The 25,721-nt window shown below is 41.6% G+C and overlaps 1 protein-coding gene across 4 annotated transcripts in view; it reads right to left on the reverse strand.

Moving 5' to 3' along the window:
• Positions 1 to 12,357: 12,357 nt before the first annotated feature.
• The window catches only part of tj (Maf family bZIP transcription factor traffic jam), a 31,844-nt gene continuing 18,480 nt past the window's right edge, over positions 12,358 to 25,721 (reverse strand). For 3 of the 4 annotated variants that reach the window (XM_076520880.1, XM_076520881.1, XM_076520883.1), the window contains 4 exons: positions 24,202 to 24,736; positions 21,471 to 21,805; positions 19,189 to 19,647; positions 12,358 to 17,799 (listed from right to left, as the gene is read on the reverse strand). In XM_076520880.1, the coding sequence (XP_076376995.1) occupies positions 19,261 to 19,647; positions 21,471 to 21,805; positions 24,202 to 24,736 (1,257 nt within the window). In that variant the 3' untranslated portion in view covers positions 12,358 to 17,799; positions 19,189 to 19,260. The remainder of the gene's footprint in view (positions 17,800 to 19,188; positions 19,648 to 21,470; positions 21,806 to 24,201; positions 24,737 to 25,721) is intronic. The other variant, XM_076520882.1, reaches the window with a different exon arrangement.

A 25,721-nucleotide genomic window follows, 5' to 3' on the forward strand; every position in this document is an offset into this window, starting at 1 on the left:
TCCTGCTTCCGGCGACGATCCTCTCCGGGCTTCTTCGTCCACACGGAACGGCGGACACTTTCGAAACGGCTCCGACTGTCCGCTCGCCGACTATCCTGCTCCGACTATTTTATTCTCGAGCGAACGCGTGAACGTTCAAATTCATCGCGAACGAATTCATTCTTACGCGAACGCTGGCTTCTCTCGCTGCTTTCATACAGAGGATGTTCCAAAATTATGGTATTTATATTATATTAGAAAATTAGAGATTCTTGAGGTTATTCGAAGCAACTTTCTCCTTTACAAAAATTTTCTCCGAGGCATCGTTAATGAATTATTAACGATAAACGCTGACCAATGAGAGGCGAGCTCGGCTGGCACGAGGCGGCCCAGTCAACCAGCGCACGAAGCCCAGTTTCGCTCATTGGCTCGGCCGCCTAGCGTCAGGCGAGCTCGCCCCTCATTGGTCATTGATTTTTGTTAATAACTCGTAAATGAAGCTGCGGATTGCATTTTCGCTGAGGAAAAAGTTGCTTCAAATCACCTAAGGAACCCCTCATTTCCCGAAAATACCATAATTTCTATATAATACCATAATTTTAATTCTGTATTGTACGACAGGTACAGTAATTTCTCCCTAATTCGCGGTCAGATCGTGCACAAAAATGGACAATTTCGGAAGAGGAGACACGATTGTTCGAGCCTTCTGTCCCACTTTTATAGTTGTTGACAGTCGCAAGGCCCGAACAATCGTGTCTTCTCTTCCCAAATAGTCCATTTTTGTTTACAAGCTGAAGGAAAATTATGAAGATTATTCCGAACTTGCGAAAACGAATTTTCCGACTATCAAATAACTCGGAAGAAGAATAAGGGACGATTAATTACGAATCTACATGGAAAAGAGATTAGAGATTAGAATGTATTAACCCTTTGAACTCGACTGGTGACTCCGACTCACCGCTTAAAATTGTTGTATAACATTTCAAAATAATTTTAACGTTATCAAATTTGTTTATATCTTAAAAACTGTCGAAAGCGCAATTGTCGCACAAGTCGTAAAAGTTAATTTCATATATACATGTATATATATGAGCCGTTTATTTTGAAAGTGGCATAAGTCACTTTGTTTTTAAGTCGATATATTTAAGGGTTTGCGTTTTAACACGTTTAAAAATATGGATGCCAACTTTCGAGAAGATTTACTTGTATTTGTTATCTCAGGATACTGACATTTTTCTCAGTATAAATAATTTCGTATAAACATTAAAAAATCACCACTTTTCATTACGATAAAGTGACTTATGCCACTTTCAAAATAAACGGCTCATATATATAAAACACGCTTAAGTTGTACAAAATGGAAATTGTACCGTGAGTTAGGAAAACTATTTTCAATTCAGAGTTAAAATGGCTTCGAGTGCAAAGGGTTAAGGCTATTTATATGAATATTAACCAGTACATTACGCTGATATTCTCCTGAATTTATACCATTGGTTTCTGTTTCTCTTTTTCGAGAGAATTTACTTTATAGCTGGTTGGCGCGCGCACCGTAATTAACATTTGCTAATTACTCGTTGCGGACCGAACCTCGCGTCCGACTTCGTAAATGCGAGGAACAGAAAGTCCGATCTCCTAGGTTAAACATACAGTCGGCAACGCCGGTGTTCGTGCAATAAATCAACCGACAGTGTCCCGATCTCGTGCTCAGGATTTTTTTGCGATGTTTACGGTGAAACTTGAGGCCGCGTCTATGATATCGTGGCGAGCGAGCCGTGTGGTCGGCGATAATTGGTAACCGTGCTATCAATCCCACGAAAGCGGTGCGATTAATGGCTGTAAACAAGGCTGGCTACTTAACTTTGTAGCACATACTTTGACTCGGCCGTCTCGAATTGCTAAACCATCCGCGATAAACGTATCGCGCGTCGCTATTATGAAAAATAACGACAACCCTCGATATCCGATCCGTTTTCACAGGCCATTCTTCGTTAGAATTCGAAACGAAATCTTACCGATTCTCATACCAAATTTCCCGCCACCCTATTTCACTGTATCTCTTTCAAGATTATTTCCTATATTAACATTTTTATCCGAACTATCGTTAAAAGTGTAACCGACTCCGACCAATTGTATCGCCCTGTATGTTTTAAAAATTAACGAACACAACCAGGCAACAACGAAGGCCATCCGAAGGCAAGCCGATGATTCGCCGCGACCAATAATAACTATGCTTTGGCTAGAAACGAAATAATAAACGGGACGAACCCGCCCTTGTTTCTCCCCTGTTCGTCTCTTGTTCCTTTCTGCGCTACGACAATGTACGGCGTACAGGCGTTCCGTTTTCCGTTTCACAGACCTTTCGCTTTCCCCGGCTTTCTCCGTTCCTTTTGATACAGTATTTTGGCAAAGACGTTCTCCGGTCTACCACGAGCAATATATTCGTGTATCTACGCGAATAGAGCTAATTACCTTTAATCTAATGATACCTTAGTTGCGCTGCGGCTCCGTACACGATTTTACAGTGCCGGTTCGAACAGTCAACGTCCTCGCCGTCGCTCAACGAAGCTACGCGGAGGGAACGGAATTTTCTTATGTACATACACGCAGACGAACTCGGAGGTGTGCTTTGGACTTAGGTCTCGATCGACAAAACTGCATCTCGATCGAATACTCGCAGTTCAACCCACCGGGTCGAACGTATGACACTGTGAACAAACGTTTCAATAGAACAACGATTATCTTCGCCAATCCTCTAAGCTTGTGGGAGAGATCGAGACTATTTGATCCATAAGACCGATCGCCTCTAAATGTTCCGCAAGTATCGACCGTCGAACAAAAACCTTGAAAGAAATAAAGACAGACTTCTTTGTTCGAGTTCGAATTCTTTGTTTCACGGTTATCGGAAGAGACGATATACTTTAGTTCTTGGACTTAATTCGAGGGGAACGGCTGTTATCCGAGAGTCCTAGTCAAAAATCGATGGAAGCCTAATGAGGGGTTGGTTTTAGGTGTCCGTGACAGCGCACCAACACAAGGTCCGCGGACACTTGCCACTGTTTATCTACGATTTACTGACATACTGGATACAAAAGGTAGGTGAACGAGATGGTGCACGTACACAGGATGCTCGCGTACGAAGTATACGGAGGGCGCAGATCGAAGAGGCGGTGCGGCCGCGCGGCGCGGCGTCTACGTCACGGGGCGGCCGGGCCGTAGGGGGTAGGGGGTGTCGGAGAGGAACGGCGCACAAGGGGTGACGCTGGCAGATAGAGATAGGCCACGATGCCCGCGTGACTTGACAATAAAGCTCGTCTCACCTCTGGCTCGTTCCGCAGCCTCCTTTTTGGCCCCCCCTGCCCCCTCTACCCTCTCACTGCTCGTCCTTCGCGACGCTCGTCCCTCGTACCCTTTAGCCAGGGCTGGGTCCAACCGCTCCAACCCGATACCCTTAGCACCTACGAGGCTCTGGTTCGCGTTCGCGTTCGCCATTCACTACCTCGGCTATCGCTTGCCAACTGGCCGGGTGCTCGAAGGTTTATAACGTGCCCGTAAGAGTCCTAAAACCGTGAAACTCGAGCCGTGAAACGAGCCCGCAGTAAGCTACGGCTCCTTATCTCTCTCCGGACCGATGCCAGATGCATGTGTAGGCGGGGACGCTTGACACGTACCGCTCTCTGGGAACATCCCAGCCTATGCGTTATATGTATGTACAGAGAGTGAATGCATTCTGTGCGAAGGTTATGGCTACCGTGCTTTTGCAGATCGGCCGGGATACGAACAGTCGCTTCGGCTCGGGAAGAGCCTAATTTTTAACGAGAAAGTAGGCTCTTCCAGCGCAGAAGCAACTAGAAATTGATTCGAATTGATTCGAAATTGATCTTCTACAAATTGATACAGTAATGTCTCCCTTACTGACGCTCAGATTGTCCACTAGATTGGATAACTTGGCAAGAGGAGATACGATTATTCGAGTCTAGCGGCTCGTTTTTATAATCGTGGACAATTTATAACTATAAAAATAAACTGCAAGGCTAAACGTTCCTAAATACGAGCGCGCAAGTGTCGAATTGGGATATTTTCAACAACATTGTATATCATTAATTGAAACACTTTTAAGTACACAAAAATTCATACGTTCGAGAAGCGTTAAAGCAACTTCGTGTACAGAATGGATCGGAATTCGTAGGAGAGTCGAGCAAGGGATGATTAAACGTGAAAAAATAAGACAAAAATTTTTGTGTGACATTTTTGCATCCGGAGCTCCGTTGTCGGGAAAATCGACTTTGTTCATCGAGTAGTTTGTTCATCTTTATAAAGAATTTAGTTTTATTATATAATTATATATAATTATAGGTTATATTACTTAATTATATATATAATTATATATTATATTATTTAATTATATATAATTATATATAATCATATATAAAATCGACTTTAAAGTAGTTTGTTTATCTTTATAAAGAATTTAGTTCTATTATATAATTATATATAATTATAGGTTATATTACTTAATTATATATATAATTATATATTATATTATTTAATTATATATAATTATATATTATCATATATAAAATCGACTTTAAAGTAGTTTGTTTATCTTTATAAAGAATTTAGGTCTATTATATAATTATATAATTTAGTCTATACTTCTACCGCAATTATTTACAAACATTGACGATGATGGAAACATTCCGTTTACTACAGTTCACAAAATTAATGTTTCTAAACACTATCCTTGGACGGAGGCAACTGCTATAGAAGAATAGACAACAACTACAGTAATGTCTCTCTAATTGACGCTTAGATTGTCCACAAAAATTGACAATTTAGGGAGAGGAGATACTATTATTCGAGCCTTGCGGCTCGTTTTTATAATCGTGGACAATTTATAACTATAAAAATAAACTGCAAAGCCGGAATAATCGTATCTCTTGTTCCCATATTGTCCATTTTTGTGCGCAATCTGGGCGTCAATTAGAGAGACATTACTGTAGTTTGTTGGGGAAATGATCAGCGGCTGTTCCTTAATTTCAGCCGTTTCATATAGAAAATTGAACGGGAATCCTTGAAACAGTGAAACACTATTTTTGTACTTTATTTGACACGTTGAACGTCGCGTAATATTTTCCACTAATTTTTGACTAGTTTCTAGAATTCGTATTTATTGTAACATGTTCAAACTCAGTTCCACTAAGAAGTTTAGAATGCGAAGAAATTGACAACGATTTTTAACTTTCTAGTTTCTATTTCATTAGAGAGATTTCTAGTACTAATACCAGTTGGTATTCGCGAATTAAATATAGATTTCATTTAATATTCAAGTACACGATAAATACGGATATTTTTTCTTTTTTTGGTGTTTAAAGTCGCATCAAGCTTCTGGTCATTAGCGATAGGTGTATAGGTTATTATATTTGGCGATAGGTGTTGGTTTCTTTTAGATAATTTAGGATATCCTGAACATGTTTCTGCGATGTCAGGTTCGTCGGTGATGTTATTTTATATTTTTGCCTGTGGACGTGGTATTTTTTTATTTGAATAGCAGATGATCGGTTGATATGACTTCATTACAGTGAGTTTTTTTAAGTTTTTTTTAAGAAGATATTCGTATGTAAGTCTGCACAGTGTCCTGTCCTAAGTCTTGTAATAATTATCATGTCTCTTCTTTCGATGTTGTTAGCAGGCATTTGTTGGTAGAAGTATCGAATTATTTCATGTGTTTTTGTTTTCTTGGGGGTATTCCATATTTGGTTCCATGATTGATTTTCGGCGCGATGTATTGCAATAACTAGGTCTTGATATGGAATTGGTCTTGGGATGTCGTCCAAAATTGGCAGTGTTGCCTTTTTAGCTGTTGTATCCGCTTTTTCGTTACCTTTGATCCCCTGGTGGGATGGGACCCAGGAAATTGTTACACATTTGTTATTGTTGGTGAGTTCCGTAGTTTTGTGCTGGATGTTTAAGATGACTTCATGGTTTGTTTTACCGTTTATGTTTCCTATCGACGTGATCACGCTCATGGAATCTGTACAGATGATGCGCGATTGAGTATTGAAATACGGGTATTTATTTTTCATCGAAGAAACGATTACGATTGAAAAATTTCTGATCGTTGTAACCGTGCACGAAATGGCTCGGGCAAGGGGTTGACGCGTAAGCGATTAAAACTAATGGAAGAGTGGCGCGAAATTTGCAGTCTGGTTGTGATAAATTCGAGGGAATCGTCGATGCACGGATAGAGATGGCAGATAGAGAAAATGATAGCATGTTTTGGTAATTGTGAGTCGGCGAGCGAGAACCCGTCAATTTTCCATGGCGCCCCCTGACACCCGTGATCGCAGGCAAAACGTATTATAGGGTTATTACGAGTGTTTCGATGCTAACAACGAGGACAAACCGGTTGGTAGGAGACGAACCTGGAAGTAGCGATCAGTCAATCTGTCAGTGTGACGAGCGGCGTCTGTTCAGAGGGTCGCCGAGGGTCGAAGACGAGCCCATTGTCAAGCGACCCCTGCGGACAAGTTAGTTAAATCCTCGTTAGAACTTTATCCAGCTAAACGCGCGACGGCCACTGAAAGCGTAGGTGAGTTTTCGCGATTCCAAGCCTCCGATCCCCGCAGATTCGAGAGCTGGCCGATCAAATTCTGTTACTTGTTGGTACAATTCTATAACTATGTTTCCCACAAGGGTTTTTTCGAGTTAACCCTTTGCACTCGGGTGGTGACTCAGAGGCGCCACTAAAATTTGTTATATCACGTTCTAAGGTAATTTCTATGTTAACAAAGTTTAAGGGTTTTTTCGAGTTAACCCTTTACACGCGAGTGGTGATTCAGAGACACCACTAAAATTTGTTATATCACGTCCTAAGATAATTTCTATGTTAACAAAGTTTAAGGGTTTTTTCGAGTTAACCCTTTACACGCGAGTGGTGATTCAGAGGCACCACTAAAATTTGTTATATCATGTTCCAAGATAATTTCTATGTTAACAAAGTTTAAGGGTTTTTTCGAGTTAACCCTTTACACGCGAGTGGTGATTCACAGGCACCACTAAAATTTGTTATATCACGTCCTAAGATAATTTCTATGTTAACAAAGTTTAAGGGTTTTTTCGAGTTAACCCTTTACACTCGAGTGGTGACTCAGAGGCGACACTAAAATTTGTAATATCGCGTTCTAAGATAATTTCTATGTTAACAAAGTTTAAGGGTTTTTTCGAGTTAACCCTTTGCACTCGAGTGGTGACTGAGAGACGCCACTAAAATTTGTTATATCACGTTCTAAGATAATTTCTATGTTAACAAGGTTTAGATTTAAAAAATCAATTTAAAAGTGTAACCGTTGTGTGAGTCGCAAGACACAATTTCATTCGCATAAAATGCACTTTGTCATAGGAAACGAAGATACTATAAGTCGGAAAGATTATTTCAGATTTACGGTTAAAATAGTTTCGAGTGCAAAGAGTTAAAAACTCACGAGACAAGAAGAAGTCTGGAAACCTTAATTCAAAGTTCGATTTAAAAAAAGAGAAAGTTAAGCTAGATAATAAAATGTTTTTACAAATCATATGCATTTACAAAATTTATACAGCAAACTGTCTTTCTATCTTTTCCAATAATCGAGGATTAGTTGCAGAATTCGTCGTTCAATGTTCTCGTCTTCTTTGTTCAGCTAACTTATAAAAAATTGAAACGAAAAAGAACATCTTTGTTCTTATTCTAAGAGTTCCATCAAATTCCAAATTGAACATTTGCGACGAAGGAATTTCGACAAGTTTTGAAGTCTTTGAACTGCGGCTCCTCCGAAAATAAGCAATCGAATTTCTGATCGGCGCGCCTAATGTATCTATCGGCGCACACCTAATTAACCGCGCGTTATTAGCGATCTCTCGATGGGATTCGATCGCGGCGTTCTAACCCCGGCGGCCGGAATAATTCGCGTTCACGATTCCACGGTTTCGTGTGCGCATCGTACGCGGCGCGGCGCGATTCACGGGAGCCGGGGCTGCGGGTTACATCGAAAGAGGTGAACGTTTTGTTTACCGACGTTCCATCTCGATGGATTCATCGTCGAGCAGCGGTGTCAGCAGAAACGGCGTTGCAAATAATGCGAGGGAAGCGGGAACGCCGGGGTCCCGCGTTCCGTTCATGAAAACGCGTGCCAATGTTTCGCGTTTTTTAAGCCGAGAAGCCAGCCAAACGGCCGCGATAAAGGAACGAACGTTATAAATCGTCGCGTCGCGTCGCGTCGGTCCCTCTAACTCGGCCCACGTCTTTTCTAACTCAACTCCAATGATGCTATGTGTATACCGAATGACCTGCAATTTTGATAACACGATTGCGATCGATTTTCTGGAGGAGCTTGTTATAAAATAATCGCAATTAATAATTATATATATAATTATTAATTGCGATTATTTTATTATATTATTAATTATTATTATATATATAATAATAATAATAATAATATATATATATATATAATAATAATAATAATAATATATATATATATATAATAATTATAATTCAACGAATTATCCACCGGCGATGACTCGAGAACTTTTTAATCGATTGTTTAGTGGCAATAAATATTTATTGCCCTTTGCACTCGAAGCCGTTTTAACTGCAAAATCTGAAATAATTTTTCTCAGTATTTTCATTTTATACGACAAAGCGCATTTTACGCGCGCGAAATCGAGTCTTGCGATCTTCGCAACGGTTACACTTTTAACAATTTTGTAAATCTAAGCTTCGTTAACGTAAACATGATCCTAGAACGTGATACGACAAATTTTAGCGGTGTCACCACTCGAGCGCAAAGGGTTAAATCCTGCACCACATATCTGGTACAACTGTTTCGATTTCTCTTACAATTAGCATAGCACAGTAATTGAAAATTGTCCTAATAAGCGAACCGATAAATAAAATCTTAATTAAGTATCTTGTTAAATTCGAACTGGGAAGAGAACATTTGTCTTACCGGTTGTTACCTCAAACTAAAAAAAGAATAGAATCGCAATTCATTGAAATGAACTATTTATTTCCACTTGATTATCGTGATTGTCAAATTGAATTCGATCAAGTTCGCATGGTAAAAGCGTGTAGAGAGTACACATTAAATGTATTCTACATTACGTTCATCGACATTTCTGATTTAACACGTTGACGCCGGCATGACCCACCGGTGGCCCATGCTAGATTGTTCTGGTGGGCGGCATGCATCACCGATGGGCCACGTTTGTATATCAAAAAATACGTAGCACAGAATGTTATTTTATTGATATATTCATATATTTAATATATTTATATAATATATTATAATATATAATAATAATAATTATTATTATTATATATATTATTATATATTATAATATATAGTAATATATATTAATAATATATATATATTATTATTATATAATATATTATAATATATAATTATAATATATAATATATTATTTATTATATATTATAATATATTAACCAGTTAAAAGTGTGTTCGACGACTATATCCGTCAAAGGAGATGCGGCAGAATTTTGTGTCATGACGATTATATCCGTCATTCGTAAAATTTTGTTACAATTTGATATTTAAATTGTAATTCCGGCGAAAACTAAATTATATTCGTAAATTTCAATACGTTTAAAACGTTTAGGGGTCAAGACGAAGTGAAACAAACCAAATGAAAATTATAAATAATTTGAGTTGGATTCATAACTTCCTGAGAGCTAACTCGTCATCGTTTGATCGTTTTATCGCGACACACGTTGGTGGGCGCTTCGCAAAGAGATCGCCACAGTTAACTGGTTAATTGAACCATAGTATGTAGGATTTTTAGACAATAATATAAAAACAAAGAATTTTCATTTATTGTAATATAGACATCTTTTTCTCTTCCGTGACCGTTTCGGACTAAAAGTTTCTTGAACTTGACCAAACTGAAACTGCGGTTCGCGATTGAGCAAAAACCGTGAGACCGACACAAAATAAAACCGAGACCGAGCGTGAACAAAAATCTGAAATAGATCGAGGACAAATCTTGTCGGATTTCTCCGCGAGAAATCCGGCGCACGAAAACCAAGAAGAATTTTCGTTCGAATGTTAGAATGAAAATTAGAGAACATCCAAAGAGAAACACACGTGCATTTCCGTGTCGTGCGCGTCGAATAGATTGTAAAAATGAATCTTTTTGTCCGCATCGTTTAGAATGATTACGAAATCGAATCGAAGGAAACCGCGTTGACGTCGAAACAGCGTGAAGAACGTTTCGTTCGACGCGTCGTTTAAAAATGACGACCGGCGAGTCCGCGGGCGTCGAATTCATCGAAATACGAAACTTTCGGTTGCTGGGTTGCTCGCGCGAGAAATATTTGTTGGCCGGTTACCGTCAAGTTGCCGTTTAAAGGTTTAATGAGAGAGGCGGAGAGGGAGGCCGAGAGGAGGAGTTTGTTGGTGCATAAAAGAATGAAGGGGATTTCATAGCCAATGCTCGTGTCTGCCTCTCAAATGAAATGCTGACCGGGCACACTGCACGTTACACGGTTACACCTAGAATCACGCGAAATGCGGCTCGGCGCTAACCAGAACTCCGTTTCCATCCTCTCTCCTCGCCGCCTTCTTTCTCCGTTCGAATTTCTCCCCTTTAGTTAATCGATTCCGCCTCTTCTATCCGCTCGTATTTACTTTTTTACAATCCCCTCGCCGTGCGCGTTATCAACAGAATCAATTATTTTTCTTGGACCGTTTGTCGAACAGAAAGCGTATCGAAAGTTGCTATCGATCGATTCGTTAGAAAAATTACTGTCGACCAGCAAACATAATAATCGATCGTAGAAACGAGGACACAAATTTTTCCACGGTTAAATCTGCGCTCTTCGGAACGTGGTTCTAGACTTTTCACGCGTAAAAATTTGTTGCGTCGTGTAGGATTTGCTGGGACATAGAACGGCGACGCAATTAATTTTTCTTAACACTATGCCGTCCGCAGATCTTAGATATGATTGTTTTGTTTGACGCCGGCATAGTTGCTTGGAAATTTTAGATTTTAAAAAGAATTTCGAAGATGGCGGTAATATAACTTCCTAAAATTAAGATAAGTCATCCAAGAATTTTCGTACTTAATTCTTAGCTATAGTATATAGTATACTTGCTATATATTGCTATATATACTTACTATAGTATATTACTTGCTATATATACTTACTATAGTATAGTATACTTGCTATATATACTTACTATAGTATAGTATACTTGCTATATATACTTACTATAGTATAGTATACTTGCTATATATACTTACTATAGTATAGTATACTTGCTATATATATACTTACTATAGTATAGTATATTTGCTATATATACTTACTATAGTATAGTATACTTGCTATATATACTTACTATAGTATAGTATACTTGCTATATATACTTACTATAGTATAGTATACTTGCTATATATACTTACTATAGTATAGTATACTTGCTATATATACTTACTATAGTATAGTATACTTGCTATAGTTAGTTTGCTATATATATATATATATATAGTTCAAATGTTATTTCAGTTTTTTTTAAAATGGCACCAAAGTGGTACCACCGGCATACAACAGATAGTTTTTGCATGGCACCAGCGTGGTGCAACCGGACGGCATAGTGTTAATATGCAGATTTTTTCCTACTCTAGGATTCATAGACTTTTTTATAAAACGTAGCATAAAGCTAAAACGTAGCTGAACAGGATGAAGTTCGTTTTATACGTACGTAGCGAAATAGACTTGCAGCGAGCACGCGATTAAACTCGATCGTTCTGTGACGTGGCCTGTGTACAGTAAATTCTCTCCAATTGTCTACAACGTACGGAGAATCTTCCCACGAATTTTTTATATTCCTTCCTGAAGGCATACGCCAGGCTGGCGCCAGCCATCTTTAATTCTTTTCTTGCAAAAAGTTACAAGGCAGCCTAACTCCAATTTCCCCGAATCCTGTCCTGACCTCAAGGTCAGCCACCTGTGCCGAAATAAGCATCGGCTCTGGTCTACGAATCTCCGTCAGAAAAATCCCAATTGCATGCAACCTCCAGCCACGCAAAGCTGCCTGGCCCTAGGCTCGTAACAAGAGCCCTCGGCTTGTAAACAAAAATAATTTGAGAAGAGGAGATACGATTGTACGAGGCTTGCGGCACGTTTTTATAATCGCCGATTGTCGACAACTATAGAAACGAGCCGCGAATATCTCCGCTTTTCAAATTGTTCATTTTTGTTTACAAGCTTAGGGTCAAACTGGGGAGAATTTACTGTACTTAATTATTTGGAATCGTGGATATCCGAAAGGAGAGGATTCTCGTGGACTCGGTGAAAGAAACAGACTGTGCTGCATGTATCTGAAACCGCCGGTGCCGGCATTTATTTATAATAAGAAGTATAATAATTATATTTGTATGTACACATGAGACAATGTAACGGGAATTAAAAGATTCTTAAGTCGAGCCGAGAACGAGCTCGCCCGCGTCGCACGGCCGAACACGTAATCGTACACGAGAAAACAATAATATATGCTTCGTATGTCATCCGATGTGACAGTGGCGTAATTTTTGCAACAAACTACTCGCCTCCTTTGGAAGGAACGGAAATGATAAAGATCTCTCTCTCTCTCTCTATTTCTTTCTCTCTCTCTCTCTCTCTATTTCTCTCTCTCTCTCTCTCTCTATTTCTTTCTCTCTCTCTCTCTCTATTTTTTTCTCTCTCTCTCTCTATTTCTTTCTCTCTCTCGCTCTCTCTCTATTTCTCTCTCTCTTTCTCTCTCTCTCTCTCTCTGTCTCTCTCTTTCTCTCTATTTCTCTCTCTCTCTCTCTTTCTCTCTCTCCAGCCGCCGACGAAAACGAATCTCGACTTGTTTCAGGCGCTCTAACGATAACATTTACTATATGTATAGGCGATCGACAAACGAGAACTTCCGCACAAAATTTACGCCGCTGATCAACGCAAAGAAGAAACACAACGCAGCCCTTCTCGTTCTATAAAAACATCCCTAGAGATTCGTAAAAGAAAAGCTAAAACTCGACCAATAATTTATAGAGCTACCGTATACAGATCATTTTGTGCCATAAGTACTAAAACGATATCACCGTTCGTGTCGCATCGGTACGAAAATGTACCGACCACGTACTGTTTGCTTTTATCAGACTGCTTATCCGCTCTGACACCCGTTGCATATTCGAATTCATCTCTGATCAACGCAATTGACAATCTTTCGAGAATCTCTGACCCTGGCGCGGCTCTTAATTAAAACTATGCGTTTGTAATTCAGGGATCATTTTGCTAAATTTTCTTCAAAAAGCACCTTCACGATCGGCTGAAAAATATACAGCGATGTCTCCCTAATCGACGCTCAGATTGTCCACAAAAATGGACAATCTGGGAAGAAGAGACACGATTATTCGAGCCCTGCGGTTTATTGTTATAGTTATAAATTGTCCACAATTATAAAAACGAGCCGCAAGACTCGAATAATCGTATCTCAAGGCTTGAATTCGCAAGTCGCAAGGCTTGAATTCGCAAGGCTTCTCTTCTCAAATTATCCATTTTAGTGGACAATCTGAGCGTCAGTAAGGGAGACATTACTGTATATCGCGCAATCGAAAGAGAAAAAGAACGCGGCAGGATTCAAGAACGAATCTTCGAGAAAAGGAATAAATTTCTGCGTAACATCTCTGCAAGTCTCGTGCGAACAATACCACGAAGATCGTTAATCTATTCGTTAACCGTTAAACGATGAAATGAAAACGCATCGTCGCCGAAGAACATTTCCCGAAATTCCTTCATGGAAGAAATCCGGAGATTAGTCTGTCGAAAACTATAAAATGTTTGCTAATTAAATGTAGATTTTACCGAACAACGTTAATATCCGCCTGTATTGTCACTAGCGTTTAACCCGTTCTCGATAGATTGTGCAACGCGTGCCCAAGCGAATATGCAGTTTATATGCATGCACTGAGATCCGTGGTGGGGGATCCTCGTCATTTCCGAATGAAACAGAGACACTCGCACCGCGCGTGCACACACGATCGAACGTCCCATGTACCGGACGCAGATCCCATTAATTCCTCGAATTACAGTAATGTCTCCCTTACTGACACTCAGATTCTGCACAAAAATGGACAATTTCGGAAGAGGAGATACGATTATTCGAGTCTCGCAACTCGTTCTTGTAGTTGTTGGCAATCGATAACCACACAAAAACGAGCCACGAAAAATCGTATCTCCTTTTCCAAAATTGTCCATTTTTGTGGACAATCTAGGCGTCAATTAAGGAGACATTACTGTAGTACAATTGACGCTCAGATTGTCCACAAAAATGGACAATTTGAGAAGAGAAGTCTTGCGACTTGTTTTTATAGTTACCGATTGTCAACGATTATGAAAACACTGTGCAAAGCCGGAATAATCGTATCTCCTGTTCCCAAATTGTCCATTTTTCTGTACGATCTAAGCGTCAATTAAGGAGACATTATTGTAGTACAATTGACGCTCAGATTGTCCACAAAAATGGACAATTTGATAAGAGGAGCCTTGCGACTCGTTTTTATAGTTACCGATTTTCAACGATTATAAAAACACGGTGCAAAGCCGGAATAATCGTATCTCCTGTTCCCAAAATGGCCATTTTTCTGCACAATCTAAGCGTCAATTAGGGAGACATTACTGTAGTACAATTGACGCTCAGATTGTCCACAAAAATGGACAATTTGATAAGAGGAGCCTTGCGACTCGTTTTTATAGTTACCGATTTTCAACGATTATAAAAACACGGTGCAAAGCCGGAATAATCGTATCTCCTGTTCCCAAAATGGCCATTTTTCTGCACAATCTAAGCGTCAATTAGGGAGACATTACTGTAGTACAATTGACGTTCAGATTGTCCACAAAAATGGACAATTTGATAAGAGGAGCCTTGCGACTCGTTTTTATAGTTACCGATTTTCAACGATTATAAAAACACTGTGCAAAGCCGGAATAATCGTATCTCCTGTTCCCAAAATGGCCATTTTTCTGCACAATCTAAGCATCAATTAGGGAGACATTACTGTAGTACAATTGACGCTCAGATTGTCCACAAAAATGGACGATTTGGTAAGAGGAGCCTTGCGACTCGTTTTTATAGTTAGCGATTTTCAACGATTATAAAAACACGGTGCAAAGCCGGAATAATCGTATCTCCTGTTCCCAAAATGGCCATTTTTCTGCACAATCTAAGCATCAATTAGGGAGACATTACTGTAGTACAATTGACGCTCAGATTGTCCACAAAAATGGACAATTTGGTAAGAGGAGCCTTGCGACTCGTTTTTATAGTTACCGATTTTCAACGATTATAAAAACACTGTGCAAAGCCGGAATAATCGTATCTCCTGTTCCCAAATTGTCTATTTTTCTGTACAATCTAAGCGCCAATTAGGGAGACATTACTGTACTATTCTGGACCGAGTCGCGATCCGAGTCGTGTCGTTGCGATCTCGCACCGCGAAACATCGAAACGATAGAAAGAACGAAACGCAGACCGGACGCGAACTGCCGCGGCGGCATCAACTAACAATAAGTTGCGCGATCGTTCGGTCGCCATTGTCCGTTCATTATACGTATGTAACTAGGAACGATCGAATAAAAACGAATGGATCGTTGCGCGGGAGTCGCGGGAAAGCTCGCGCGAACTTATGGAGGTGTACAGGGATGAAATTTAACCGAAAAGTGTGGTCTAGTTCGTAGATCCGTTGCAAGAGAAATGAGACGATTGTTATTGGAAACGCTATTCGCAATTGGGCGTTTGTCATTCGAATGGATTTTATAGCGCATTCAACAGGTTCGGCCGATATTTAGTAACAATAAAATAAAATGTTCGACAAGGATGCAACAGAATTCTCGATTTATTTCTAGCGTAACGATTATAGACCGTGGATCTTTATCCAGATTCTCGTTTCGAAGGCTAGTTCGACGAAATCTGAAATAATTGATCGATTTCGTTCGAAATTTAGTGTAAACGTATAAAGATCCACGGTTGAATAACAATAAAAAGCAGTTAATCGATTTCTCATGAGCAATGTCTCATGTATTTTTGTATTAATTTAGTCTCGGGGACGATCGATAATTCGTGTTTGCCTCTTTAATCCAGTGAAAAATTATAATAACAATTAGATTTCCAAAAAAGATAATAATTAAATTTAACAAAATTTAATGAAATATTTATGGTCAAAAATCATTAAAGAAATTAATTATTAAGATTGAAATGAATTAATTAATGTAAAGTGAATTAAAATTTTGAAACGATCGATCAATAATTCGTTCGAACGACATTTCCGAATGAAATGGATGAAATTTCTGATAAAAAAAAAAAGAAATTCTGTTCACGCGAGCCTGTGCAAGATGGCGGATTATAGACCGAGAAGTCGCGCGACTCGAGGTTACCAGCGCGTGCTTAATCTTATTGTTAGAAACGACATCGCTACATTGTTGAGAATCACGTCTTGCGTCGCTTATTTACCAATGACAAGATGCAACTCATAAAACAATTACGACTAAACGAACGGTTTGCAACTATGCGTCCGGGAACGTTCCGTCGTAAAATCGAACGATTGTTCTCTATTAATACACCGCGAGTCACTTAGCTACGTGTGGAAATGAACGCGCTAAACCGATAACGGATGATCGAGACGGATAGCGATTTATAAAATAGAACTCTGAGACTTTTATGTACAAAAACTAGTCCTTCGGCGATAAGCACCTTTCAAATGAGCAGAAAATAATGTCGAATACAGGGCGATCCGGAAGAAGGCTGATCGAACATGAAAACATACGCGGAAATCGTTCGGCTCGCTATCCTAATTAACGCATAACCGATATGGAACGCGACGAGAGTCAGAACACACCGTGTCGAACTTCAACCGAGAAATAGTCTTTCGCTTCTGCGAGTTGGTTACGAGCGTGTCGAACATCTTTTCGTAATAAATAGCGTGGTATACTGTAACAGATATACAGTGCCGCCGATTTTAGCAATTTAAGGAACATTTAAACGAAAGTATTCCTTCGTTATCGGATCTCGGAATAAATCGATCGAAGAATTAATATTACAACCTAAAATACATCGACAATTAACAGCTATCTCACTGTATCTCTTTCAAGATTATTTCCTATATTAACATTTTTTTTTTATATCCGAACTATCGTTAAAAGTGTAACCGACTCCGACCAATTGTATCGCCCTGTATGTTTTAAAAATTAACGAACACAACCAGGCAACAACGAAGGCCATCCGAAGGCAAGCCGATGATTCGCCGCGACCAATAATAACTACGCTTTGGCTAGAAACGAAATAATAAACGGGACGAGCCCGCCCTTGTTTCTCCCCTGTTCGTCTCTTGTTCCTTTCTGCGCTACGACAATGTACGGCGTACAGGCGTTCCGTTTTCCGTTTCACAGACCTTTCGCTTTCCCCAGCTTTCTCCGTTCCTTTTGATACAGTATTTTGGCAAAGACGTTCTCCGGTCTACCACGAGCAATATATTCGTATATCTACGCGAATAGAGCTAATTACCTTTAATCTAATGATACCTTAGTTGCGCTGCGGCTCCGTACACGATTTTACAGTGCCGGTTCGAACAGTCAACGTCCTCGCCGTCGCTCAACGAAGCTACGCGGAGGGAACGGAATTTTCTTATGTACATACACGCAGACGAACTCGGAGGTGTGCTTTGGACTTAGGTCTCGATCGACAAAACTGCATCTCGATCGAATACTCGCAGTTCAACCCACGGGCCGAACGTATGACACTGTGAACAAACGTTTCAAAAGAACAACGGTTATCTTCGCCAATCCTCTAAGCTTGTGGGAGAGATCGCGACTAGTTGATCGATAAGACCGATCGCCTCTCTAAATGTTCCGCAAGTATCGACTATCGAACAAAAACCTTCAAAGAAATAAAGACAGACTTCTTTGCTCGAGTTCGAATTCTTTGTTTCACGGTTATCGGGATCGCGAAAATGTTTCTGTGAAACTCAGAAAATTCCTAAACTCGAACTAGGATCGATAGAGCAAGCTTTGTTAACACATCGTTGACCGGCAATTTTACAACGCCTGAGCATAAGGACGCGAGTTAACTCGTGACCGATCATCGATGTGCTAAGACGAACTACAGTAATGTCTCCCTAATTGACGCTCAGATTGCGCAGAAAAATGGACAATTTGTGAAAAGGAGATACGATTATTCGAGGCTTCCAGCTCGTTTTAATATTTCTCGACAATTCGTAACTGTGAAAACGAACCGCAAGGCTCGAACAATCGTATCTCCTCTTTCCAAATTGTCCATTTTTATGGGCAATCCGAGCGTCAATTAGGGAGACATTGCTGTATGTGTTAACCGAACTTCGAAGATCCATTCAGTTTCAATGAGTGTCAATGTTAGGAGAAATTCTTTCGGAAGCGATGAATATAGTAGAAATTCGGGAAGAACGATCGGGATGAAACGCGCGAGGCACGAAGATCTAAAGGTGAAAGGATATACTCGGCGCGTCGCGAGGATTTACACGGGATTACAAGATGATCCGACGGAAAATCTAAACGATGACTTTAATCCTAACCCAGGCGGTCAGTTCCAATTGTTTCCGACAGAGACACGAGTTTTCAGAATATACGCTGTGTTAGTCCCCGTTTAATTCTAACTAGACCGCGTGCGTTGGCACGGTTTTCTAAAGAGGCTCGTGACTTTAGATCGATAATTGGCTTATTCATCGTCGATAATTCTCGGTATTATGGCATGCATCGACTCACAACAAACAAACGAACACACCAAAGATTAAGAAATTCCAATAACATAAGCGCGAGTCGTTGTAAAAAGAAAGTCGAACAAAATTGACGCAATATTAAGTCCAGTGTTTTTTTCCTTCAAGTTCAATACTCCAGAATTGTATATGTTGTAAGTTCAATGCTCAAGAATTGCGTTCGATTCGGCAGGTCTGCCGTAAAAACGGCGATTCTTTAGTTTCAGTTTTCGGAAGTTCGCGACGAAAGTAAAACAACGTATTCAACGGACGAATGTGAGAAATGAAAGCAAAACAAAGATTGGATCACCGAAAAATAGGAACAAAATTAACTAGACACTCCATAGATTCTAATAAACTACCTTATGTAATAGTAGCAAAGGAAGCGGAAGAGTTACTCACGGTCGAAAATTTCGCGAACCCACGACGGATGTCTCTTCAGGACCAGCAAGCGCCTCCTCGGCGCTGTCGATGTCACAGATAGACCTCGGGACTAGCGGGTGCTGGTTGGTGTTGTTGCGATTGTTGCTGCTGCTGCTGCGGCGTTTGTTGCTGTTGCGGCTGTTGGTTCTGCGGCTGGTGCTGTTGCGGCGGTTGCTGTTGCGACGGCGGTTGCTGATGATGGCTATGGTTGTGGTTGTGATGGTGGTTCTGCCGGGTCCTCAGGACCTCGCATCGCTGCTTGTACAGGTCTCGCTCCTGCTGCACCCGCGTCAGCTCGATCTTTATCCGCTGAAGCTCGTTCTGCAGGTTCCTATTCGTCGTCTCGAGTTCGTGCCGTTGTTGCAGCCGCTTGCTGCGACAGTTCTGAGCGTAGCCGCGGTTCTTCAGGGTCCGTCGCTTCTGCTTCAGACGCACCACCTTCGGGGGAACAGAACGATCTGGTTTTACGAGCGAACCGATGCGTTACCGGCTACTTGATTTCTACCGTTCATTCTTGGATCGGACTCCGATTGGATCGTACGAGCGGAACGCCGGATGAAACTCGTTATTCTTCGACGATTTATAGAACTTTCTTTCGGGTTGTTCCAAAAATTACTTTCAGAACACAGTAAATTCTCCTGAATTTTCCTTCGTTCGTTGTACATTTTTGTTTACAAGCTGAAGGAAAATTAGTAGGGAGAATTTACTGTATGCAATTCGTTTATTTGAAAGATTGTTTCGAACGGATTTTCCGACTGTCTGATAATTGTGAGAAAGAATAAGGGGTGATTAATTACGAATCTTCGTGGGAAAGAGATTAGAATGTATATTCAGACTATTCGTAAGAATATTAACAAGTTTTTGTGACACACCGACAGGCTTCTAAAGTTATACCGTCGGTTTCCGTTTCACGTTTTGATGAATCCATAAAAATCGCGTAGTCCTGATATTGCGAATACGCGGGGAAAATTCCACGAATAAACGATAAGAATCATTGTGTATCTTGAAATTGTCTACAACCAAACGGTGGAACGTGCAAGGAACCGATGAGAAACTGAAATACATTAAAACGAACAAAATAATTCTGGGACCTGACAAGATCAGACTTATACGATGCCATGAATTATGAAGATCGCTTCACGATGCAACAGACTTCCTACAAATAATAAAATTATTCACATTTCAGCTAAACGAACTGTACGTCTCAGTTCCTCGTAAATGTACATAATATGTTTTACAAGCTCGATGCATCGTCTACTTTCAATGACTCGCTCGTTACATTGGCTGATCAGCCTGTCTGATCAATGACCGCTGTTTCTACTTGCTGTAAATTCAAACGTGGTTCATCTCTTCTTGTAACTTCTATAATTTACTGTACATTGCGCGAACACTCGTGTAATTTCTGACATTATTCAGTACTCCGTTAGCCCTTAACAACTCAGACTATGCTTTTGCATCGTAACCGATCATCAGCAACGTCCAATAGACACGTCGTTTAACCGTTTGATTCTCATAATGAATAATAATGAATAATAATAAATAATAATGAATAACCCAGGGGTTATTCAGGAAACACGGCCGAAAAGTGGCGAACAGCGTGATAGCGCTTGTCTTAATTGATTGCGAGGAGAACCAAGCGGCGCGATATCGCTCGTCAAGATTGACAAACACAACAAAAAGGAAACAAAATTGAGAAAAAGCAGCTTTGCGATGTACGTGCGTCACTAAAGTTTGATCGCGACACAAGATCTGAACAGCGCGATCGCGCTGCTTGGGACTCAAACGGTTAAACACTATTTAAAAATGAAGCAAATAATCTGAAGAAGACATTATTGTATTATTAATGCCATTACAAGACATTATTATATAGTGACAATAATGTTTCCTTCGGATTATTTGCTTTATTTATATATATACGCGGCAAGTCGCGTTGTTATCAATAATATGTAGGAAACGAATTCACAGTCGTGATCGTTCCCAGTGAAATGTTTCTTCCATTTATAAATCGATCTGAGAGAACACGTCTGTGCGACGTTGCTGGATTGTCAAGTAATAACGTCGTTTCAGCGTGAATCTGCTACAAGAAAGTAGACGATACCCGATGAGCCGGACCATGTCGCATGATCCGCGTATTCTCGGCGAAGCTGAGAAGTCTACGGTTCGTTTGAAGTCGAATCTTGTCGGTGGCGAATCGCGACGGATCAACAGAAAAGAATAAGGGAAGTTACCTCTACGGAAGTGGCATTAAAAAGACAAGAGACCTGACTCACCTCTTCCCGCGGGCAACCATGGAGGCGTTTGTTTAGATCGCGCACGGAAAGGGACATGAGCAGCTCGTCGTTCATGAGTTCTTCCTGGGAGTTGTTACTGCCGCAATTCGAATAGAGGCCGTTGCCCGTCCTGTGCGCGGGACTAGGTCCTCCGGCACCGCAAGAACTCACTGAACAAACGCTCATCGGTCTTCCCGGTTGCATCGGGATCCCCTGCATGCTGTCGTCCATCCCGGACATTCCACTTCCGCCCGCGGGAAGCATCCCGCCGCCTGCACCCGCGCCCCCATAGTACTCTATGTGACCCGGCATCGTGATGTATCCACCTGCGACAATAATATTTGTCGTTCTCGAGTTCTCCGTCTCCCCGCAGCTTTCCCTCCCTCCCCTCCCGATACCGGCGACCGGTAGCGAACACGCTTTCGGAGATCGTTCTTTTCGCGTGATCGGCACGACCGGAGCAAAAGCTTCGACGGCTGGCATCGTCGCGCGACGGAAATGACGCACGATTATGGCGGACGATCAAGCGCGATCATAGCGAGGGACATTTTTTGTATTAACAGAGGGAACTATGTGTACTTTCACGGAAATAAGAGAAGCTCGGTTCGATGATCTCCAGCTTGACGAATGGCTTTCTGAATGGCAACGTTTGGATTGTCGCGATTTAATTATTTGGCGGGTACGCAAGTTTGTTCGGTAAAGAGCGCCTGTGATTGACCTTGAGACACGGGGTAGATAGAAGGTTTCGAGTTTGCCCGAAGCGGAAAGTATGAGCAGATGATGTTACATTATGCAGGGTGTCCCAGAATTGTAGCATTTCCGGAAAATGTGGGGTTCCTGCGATCATTTGAAGTAACTTTCTCCTTTACAAAAATGTTCTCCGAGGCATCGTTAACGAGTTATTAACGAAAAACGCTGACCAATGAGAAGCGAGCTCGGCTAGCGCGAGGCGGCCGAGCCAACGAGCGCGCGGAGCCCAGTTCCGTTCATTGGCTCGGCCGCCACGCGCCAGGTGACCCCGCCTCTCATTGGTCACTGTTTTTCGTTAATAACTCGTAAACAAAGCCGCGGAACGCATTTTCGCTAAGGAAAAAGTTACTTCAAATGATCTCATGAACCTCCCAGTTCCCGAAAATACAATAATTTTAGGACATCCTGTATATCTATTCCAATGTAAGCAGCTGAAAATTAAATTGCATAGGATTGCAATTATAGCAGGAATGAGGAGTTAGTGCAGTCTTTTGATAGATGATAACGACTGATTTGTTTCTGCAATAATTGAAGAAGCATCGAGATCTAATGCAAATCTCGCTTAAGTACTTCGAACGATGATACAGCATCGAATATGATTCAATCATCGTATAATATGCACTTTATCCGGTCTCCTCGCCCACCCATTAAGGGAAACCTACCAAGTCTGAATCGCTTCCATCCGAAACGATTCGACATTCATTTTTTTCAGATGCTCACACTTATGATGCAAGGTTCTACTTGTTCAGTGGCCTATTGCTAACTAAATTAGAGCGATCATTGTATTGGAACTGACTAATGAATGCTAATTTCACCCTTCCATGAAACCTTGTTGACCCAGTAGCGTTTCTGTCATTCTAACCCTGATACCGTCGACGTGTCTGACCAAATTACGTTTTCACGTGTGCAATGATGTTTCTATAATCGTGATAAATTCGCAGAGACGGTTCAATTCGTAGCATTTTCTACGGAGAAACGTGACATCAGTTTCCCATCAGCTGCATCGCGCGAAAGCATATTGCAAGAAAATGAACTGAAAATGGACGATTGGGAAACACGGTCTTCGAGCTTTAATCCTTCGAGGACGAACGTCGACATAATTAACGACGTCGGAACTACGCATCTTGATCCAGAGGTACATTATAATGATTCGAATTAAACACGTTCTGTCAGGTTCGAGGCGCGACGTTCGCACAGGGATGCGACAACGTTCTGTATCGGATGAATCGTTATGCAAAGTATTCTTATGACGGACCTGACCGATCCCGCGACTTAGGACCTCCTTTGAGGTCGTGTAACATTTCACGTGTAAACGAAATTACATTATCGATTTCTTTGGACGAATTGAAAATGTCTGTTCCTATGGTCTACAGGGGTTGAATGAAATCGGTGCCGATTCACCTCGATAAACTAAACTTTAGTAACCGAATCGATTTCGCGTAAGTAAATGCCGTGTAATCAGTTTAACCCTCCGATTCGTACGAAGGATATCTTAACGATATTATCCGTATACAGTGAGTCCCATGATTATGTTAACACCCGGAAAGGGATGTCCGAGGATTTAACGGATTCCCGAGGTCATTTGAAGTAACTTTTTCCTTAGCGAAAATGCAATCCGCGGCTTTGTTTACGAGTTATTAACGAAAAACAGCGACCAATGAGAAGCGAGTTCGCCTAGCGCTCGCCGACCGAGCCAATCAACGGAACTGGGCTTCGACCGCTCGTCGACTCGGTCGCCTTGCGCCAGCCAAGCTCGCCTCTCATTGGTCGCTGTTTTCCATTAATAACTCGTAAACAAAGCCGCGGATTGCATTTTCGCTAAAGAAAAAGTGACTTCAAATAACGTCAAGAATCACCCGTTCCCACGTGTTAACATAATTATGGAACACCGTGTATTGTCACTAGACAGGACGCCGCCTACCGCGACGGCGGCGCGACGGATTAGTATTGTAATCCCGATCGGTGAACTCACCGGTATGTCGAGAGTGACGTTGCAGGTGGTGCAGGTCTTGGAAGTGATGGTGGTTCGGCGTGGAGGACCAAGCCTCGTGATGATGCTCCGGGGTTTGATCCTGGGGACAATGGGGCCTGAGATCGAGCGGTTCCTGCCTAAGGGTCTGCGTGAGCCAGCTCATGCCGCCGGTGGCCGGCTGCATCTCGTCCTGCACCAGCGAGGCCGGCTGCTGCAGCTGCAGGAGCAGACCTCTTTCCCGCGAGTCCCGGTCGCCGCGGTGCAACTGCAACGGCGGCGGCGATGCCGAAACCGGAGGCGTGTCCGGCGGGGTCCCAGGATGCGACAGGGTCGTCAGATGAGACGCTGCACCGGGAGGCGCCTTCACCAGGACGCCGTGCTGCACCTGGATGTGCGGCTGCCCGTAAAGAGGATGCGGCTGCTCGAGCTCGTGCGCCGGCGGCGTCAGCGGCGCCAGAGCCAGGCCTTGTGCCTGCACTTGTGCAGAGAGTTGCACCACGCTACCGTTCACCATCATTGGAGAGCTGATTCGTACCTGCGGACAGATTCAATTGCAAACCTAGACGGAATTTGGATCTTTGCTTTCCTTGGAACAACGTCTGCGCGACGGAGGGTAGCCGAATCTGGACCAACGTTTGGGTTGCAATTTCGGACATTCGACGAGAGTCTATGTCTCTCAATGTTTACAACGAGATGCAGAGCGGACTGATATTCAAAGGGTAATTCAGAAGCTAAAGGGTAATTCGATAGTAAAACTGCGAGTATGTTTCTTTATCAAGAAGGCGGCCGGTCCATTTAGGTGCTGGTCCAAATCGGGCTACTCTCCTCTACTTACAATTAGAGAACATATTAAAATACGAATTTGTTTCGACGGAGCTCCGAACTTTTTCCGTTGTTGGGATAAATATTCTTCGTGTGGCGCTAGATTTTGGCGTTTAGCAAGAAACGATTGCTGCGATAGGTTCAAGGAAATGAGCTGATAATTCAGAGTGGTTCTAACGTAAACGTTCTAATACTACTCTGCTACTCTCCTCTGCTTACAGTTAGAGAACATATTAAAATACGAATTTGTTTCGACGGAACTCCGAACTTTTTCCGTTGTTGGGATAAATATTCCTCGTGTGGCGCTACATTTTGGCGTTTAGCAAGAAACGATTGCTGAGATGGGTTCAAGGAAATGAGCTGATAATTCAGAGTGGTTCTAACGTAGACGTTCGAATCTTAATAAAGTATCGATCCTTTCGAAACGATTACGAAGTCCGTGTTTTACTTTACTCTTACGATCTGAGAACTGTAGAGTACTACGCATGTGGAAAACGGAATCTCTAATTTCTTGAAACGCGTGTGAAGTTTACTATCCGTACAAGCGCAAGCAGAAGAATTGGCCGTTTTGTCTCGATTATCCAATTTCGTTCAAATAGTTCAACCGGTTCAAATGGTTCAGAACAGTTTTTATTGCAATAATGCGGAAAGTTCGTGCACAGTGTAGGTCAGGCACTGGCCGAACATGCAACTAGTGA

The sequence above is a fragment of the Megalopta genalis genome, chromosome 4, assembly GCF_051020955.1.
Source record: "Megalopta genalis isolate 19385.01 chromosome 4, iyMegGena1_principal, whole genome shotgun sequence".
NCBI lineage: Eukaryota > Metazoa > Arthropoda > Insecta > Hymenoptera > Halictidae > Megalopta > Megalopta genalis.